At 42.5% G+C, this 5,666-nt stretch overlaps 1 protein-coding gene across 1 annotated transcript in view; it reads left to right on the top strand.

Moving 5' to 3' along the window:
- Window positions 1-5,666, top strand: part of GPN1 (GPN-loop GTPase 1) — a 10,858-nt gene that overhangs the window by 581 nt on the left and 4,611 nt on the right. Inside the window, exons 3-9 of the mRNA XM_010565928.1 lie at window positions 19-213; window positions 312-405; window positions 1,454-1,493; window positions 3,013-3,079; window positions 4,165-4,202; window positions 4,727-4,805; window positions 4,908-5,002. Coding sequence (XP_010564230.1) covers window positions 19-213; window positions 312-405; window positions 1,454-1,493; window positions 3,013-3,079; window positions 4,165-4,202; window positions 4,727-4,805; window positions 4,908-5,002 — 608 coding nt within the window. The remainder of the gene's footprint in view (window positions 1-18; window positions 214-311; window positions 406-1,453; window positions 1,494-3,012; window positions 3,080-4,164; window positions 4,203-4,726; window positions 4,806-4,907; window positions 5,003-5,666) is intronic.

Raw genomic sequence — 5,666 nt, forward strand, 5'->3', positions numbered from 1 at the left:
CGGCGGCGGCGGCGGCAGGGCGACGGCCGAGTCCCGCGCGCGTCATGGCGGGGGGCTGTGGGGGCCGCCGCCCCTTTGTCGTGCTCCTCGCGCCCCGGAAGGGCAAACGGGTGCTGGGAAGATGGCGGCGGCGAGCGGGCTGGCGACGACGGCCCCGGTGTGTGTGCTGGTGCTGGGCATGGCCGGCTCCGGGAAAACCACCTTCGTGTGCAGGTGAGGGGCGGCTGGTGGGCTGTGGGGAGCTGCCGGTAGGTTTCCCCCAGCGCTACCCCCGTGTCCAGCAGGGCTGACGCCTCCTCGTGTCCCCTTAGCGACTCGCGGCCCACCTGCACGAGCAGCGCTGCCCCCCGTACGTGATCAACCTGGACCCCGCCGTGCACGACCTGCCCTTCCCGGTTAACATCGGTGAGTCCTGCCGCCCTGGCTTAGCCGCGGGCCGTGGCGGGTGGCGGGCGCTGTGAGGGAGGGGGTGGTCCCGGGCCGGAGGTGTGGCGTGTTTGTGGAGTCCGCCAGAAGAAAGCCAGTGTCCTTTTGCCATGAATAAATAAAACCATTTCTGGTACGCTGCTTTTCCTGTCTTTCGCGGAAGCGGGGGGGGAGGGGTACGTGAGGGGTTTGGCTAGGTTGCTTGCGTTCTCTTTAAGAGATTCCAAGTCCTAACAAAAGGAAGGCCTTTAAGGTTTTTTGGTTTTGTAAATTTAACTCTTTTCTCCTGTCAGTCTTTAACATGTGAACTTTTTGGACCAAAGGTATTCTTCCATCGCGTTTGTACGGTTTTTTTACATCATCTGGTGTGATTTGATGTGTTTGGGTTCTTGTGGGTTTTTTTCTTTGTCAGCGATGACCATATTAACAGATTCGATCTGGTTCCCTACATCCACAACAGTGGTAGCCATATGTGCTACCAAATAACTTCTTTAAAGCACTTCAAGAGATATAAAACAGTCCTTATGTGTAGCTGTTCCAAAGGGTTTACCATTCATTAGGTTTGTGAGGGTCCTGTCTCTTAAACTTCCTAAAGTTTGTCAGCCTGCCTCTCCGGAGGATAAGAAAGGCAGTGTGGATACCAAAGTTGTTTTACTGATGTCACATGAATAATTAGAGTATCTCTTCCAGTGCTGGATCTCTAATAATACAGTTACATATATGTACTTTGTTAACTGATGTTGATCAAATGAGAATAAAATTCAACTGAAGTGGTTACTGCTAAATACCTAAATTAGTGGTGTTTTACATGAGTTATGTTGGGTTTCACATGTATGTTGAGAGCATAGCTAATCTGTTAGATTTTATTTATTCTGTTTGGGAGATTTTTTCTTTTGGTGCTAGATCTGTTACTGAGACAAAAGGAGACTTGCTGGAAAAAGAAGGGCTTTCACCTATCAGCAAATTGATGAAGAGGGATATTTTAAAAGTGATGTTCTAAAACTATTTATACGTCTTCCTCCTCTAGATATCAGGGACGCTGTGAAGTACAAAGAAGTCATGAAACAGTATCCTTTTTTGTCTAAATAATGATATTTGGAATCTCAGATTTTGTGAAAAGAGTCTGTCACTTCCGCACGCTACAATGAAGAGGGCAGGAGGTGTTGGAGATTGCAGTAAGGCAGAGTGTTGTGTGAAGATCAGAAGTTTTTGACTATGTATTTCTTGCATGTGAGGTTAGAAACATATCTTCTACAAGATTTGATACTCCTTAGGTCATTTTCTCCTGTGCTAAATAGTACTTTTTTACAAATAATAGGCACTCTGCCCACACCTTTTTTTTTTTTTTTTTTTTTTCTGTTGTTCTTTCAAAGAGCTTGTATCTTTTTTTGTGGAAGCCAGCAGCCTTTTCTCCATGTTTTAAGAAGTCTAATTCTATTTGTTAGAAACAAATAGGTGAATTCCTATTTGCCTCTGGTAGGTGGAGAAAACTATTTCCACTTTGTTTGACCATAATCAAAGCACTGTTGTCTTTCTGAATCTCAGAGACATTGGACAGTTGGCTCTTGCTGCACAGTAGTTTGATGACTATAGTTCAGTAACATTACACTAAAATGACTGCACTTCCAGAGGGGTATGGAGGTCCTTTATCTCTTAAGTAATAACTGGTGCAGATGGAGATAATATACAGTGTTTGGATTTGACTTGCTAGTGTGACTCTTAAATTTAATATTTTAGACAAAAATAAAGATGGTGGGGGATAGCATTCTTGATTTTGGCTGTTGTTTGATTTGGAGTTACAAGAAAAACATCCAAGTATTAAGTTTCAGTTTGGTATGTAGGTGCATTATTTGCTTTACTGTGTCTGTTAGCCATTACTGGAGTTTAAGCATCTCATTAAATAATGCTTAAGGAGGGTGTCTGGCCTCGTGTTTGGATATTGAGAGTAGTGGCCCTAGAAAATGGTATGTACTGATGAAAATCAGTGCTGGTTCTTATGCAATTAAAAAAAAAAAAGATTCTTCATTTCTTTGGATGTAATTAGTATACAGATATGTATGTGTGAAAAAGGATTTTGAAATCCTCATATTCAAGCCGACACTTCGAGTATCTTTACAACATTCATTCACATTATAATTTAAATTCTGCTAAAAATTTATTTGTGCGAGAAATCTTTTCATTATCTTTTGAAGTATAAATTTTTAAAATTAAGTGCATTCGGGGCATTGTTAAATTCGGAGTTACTGGCTGTGTTGTAAATCTTTTTGGGAAGACAAAGATGGCTTTGATGTATACACATACGTATTTTTTGTCTTTGTACAGAATGGTAATGCTTGAATAATGGCAAGGAGAAGCCACAGCATAGCCCCTTTTCCTTTTGTCAATCACAGTGTTTGGGCAAGAGAGAGATCACTTTGTATTTGTTATGCTACTGCATCATTTAAAAGACTTAACTGTATATTAGGGGCATTGTCTTTTGCTGCAAGGTATCCAATGTGCATTGTACATGGCCAACTAATACCAGAATTGAAGAAGCAGCCCTCTGAGGTCTGCATAATCATCTGCTTTCCTAAATGAAGTGTCTAGATATGGGCTGGGCCCAAATGGTGGAATAGTGACCTCTCTCAATCTCTTTGCTACAAGATTTGATCAGGTACGAGGTTGTTCCTACGTGATACTGTGCTGGGAGGCTGTGGGATTTTTTTGTGTATTTGGAGCCTCAGAGAGCACTGTGTTTGGTTAGCTTCCTAATTATTTCTTTGGAGTTAGAGTATTCTCCATACAGAGCCATGTATTTTACAAAGCTGCCAAAGCCCATTAGCTTTCATTTGAGAGATTTCAGTTTTTCAGCTTTTTTAAAAGTAGAATTTAGAAGCCACGTGTACAGAACATTCTTTAGTCTTTGTACATAACTGTTCTGTTGCACTGTGTTCACTTGCGGCAATGAAAGAGGCACTCGGGATGACAACGAGATGGTTCCGAAGCAATGGCAAAAAAGGAACTCTTTATTGTCTCTTACAGCGTACTTACATGTTACTAACACAAGAGTGCATATCTGGCTTGGCTGGGATGTTTGCCAGTCCTCAGAACAGTTAAAGATAAAAACATTCCGTACGCATACTCGTGACTGTCTTCAGCCACATCTTCCCAGGCATACACCAGGCCATCCTCCAACCCGACCTTGTAAAACTAGTTCTTCAAAGGCTTGGCAAACATGCAGCACAACAAATTCTAACGTTCACTCTTTAAAACAAATGCCAGGTGTTCCGAGCTGCTCCCACATTTGCTATAAAATCTTTCATATGAATGCTCTGATTTTGAAGTAGGGAAGCTCACTTCTGGAGATGGGTTAAATTTTGCTAGGGTTATTTGATAACTGACTGCTCTCTTAAATCATAATGCTAACTCAGCGCTGGGGTGGGAACTTGGGCAAGAGATTGAGACAGTGCACAAGCTCTTAGTAAAAAGGCAGGGAACAACTGCATTTGTTATACCATTTCTTTAGCCAGGTATTAGAACACAGACAAAATCAAGGCTGTCTTTGACCTTGCAGTGGTCTAAGCATTTTCACTCTTCCTTAGGAGGGTATTTTCACACACTGAAAAGCTTAGAGGCTCTAATCTTCTTTTGATACATACATGCAGCTGTGCAAGTTAATGTAGTTTCTGTTACGAAATGATCATGAGAGTTTCCTGTTGTGAGCCTAAATACAAAGTATACTCCTTCTTTTTCAATCAGGTGATGAAGTTTATTGAAAAAAGGCAAAATGCATCCAAGTGAGTACATTCTATCAAGTTCTACTTTTCTGGGATCACTGTGGGAAAACCATATGAAATCCTAAAAAGGCTCTCTGCATGTTTTCTACTTGTTTTTCAGCCTTGGTGTAAATTTTATATGGAAAAGGGCATAGAATTAGAATAGATAAACAAGGATATATCGAGGAAATGTCTGCTGATTCCAGTTCTGCTTTTCTTGTCTTCCATTAGACTGTAACTTTTTCTCAGGCACTGTTCAAATAGGCAACAATGAATTCTTCTGAAGAGTTTGCAGTACTAAGTGTCAAATGGATGCTTTCAACTTTAATAGAATCTGAAGCAAGTACATGCTGCTTAGTTAAAAAACACACAGGAAATTTTCAAGCATGCCCATAAATCTTGTCACTGTTTGGGAGAAGCTTTTCTGATCTGTAACAGAATAATCATGTGATTTGCCATTACGTGCTTGTGGTAATCTAGTCAGAACAGGACCTTGTGCTTAACTAATTTTCCCTTATTTTTTGTCGGTGGTGACTTCTTACCAGGTATGTTGTTATTGACACACCAGGGCAAATTGAGGTATTCACCTGGTCAGCATCAGGAACCATCATAACTGAGGCCTTGGTAAGTGTTTTCTACATGACTTGTCAGTGAGGCTGTGTGAACGAAGTTGCTGTTGAACAGCATGTACATCTAATTAAAATATCTTTTACTTTCGGTTTCCAGGCTTCCTCTTTTCCTTCAGTTGTTGTTTATGTGATGGACACCTCTCGCAGTACTAACCCTGTCACCTTTATGTCCAACATGCTGTATGCCTGCGGGTAAGAAAAGCTGAAAATGCAGTCTATCTGCTTTGATTGCTGTGTCTCTGATACTTATTTTGGAGGGGAATCATAGAACGGTTTGGGTTGAAAGGGACCTTTAAAGACCATCTAGTCCACCCCCCCTTCCGTGGGCAGGGACATTTTTCACTACATCAGGTTGCTCAAAGCCCTGTCCAACCTGACCTTGAACACTTCCATTGGCTGGGCATCGACAGCTTCTCTGGGCAACCTGCTCCAGTGTCTTGCCACCCTCATCATAAAAAATTTCTTCCTTATGTCCAGTCTAAACCTACCTTCTTTCAGTTTAAAACTGTCGCCCTTTGTTCCATCACTACAGGCCCTATCAAAAACTGTCTCTCTGTCTCTCTTATAAGCCCCCTTCATATACTGAAAGGCCGCAGTAAGGTCTCCCCAGAGCCTTCCCTTCTCCAGGCTGAACAACCCCAACTCTCTCAGCCTTTCTTCATAAGAGAGGTGTTCCAGTCCTCTGTTTTCATGGCCCTCCTTTGGACCCACTCTAACAAGTCCATGTCCTTCTTGTACTGTGGGCCCCAGAGCTGAACGCAGTGCTCCAGTTGGGGTCTCACGAGAGTGGGGTAGAGGAGCAGAATCCCCTCCCTCAATCTGCTGGCCATGCTTCTTTTGATGCAGACCGGGATAC

This window comes from Haliaeetus leucocephalus, unplaced genomic scaffold (assembly GCF_000737465.1).
Source record: "Haliaeetus leucocephalus isolate CR32 unplaced genomic scaffold, Haliaeetus_leucocephalus-4.0 Scaffold197, whole genome shotgun sequence".
Taxonomy (NCBI): Eukaryota; Metazoa; Chordata; class Aves; order Accipitriformes; family Accipitridae; genus Haliaeetus; species Haliaeetus leucocephalus.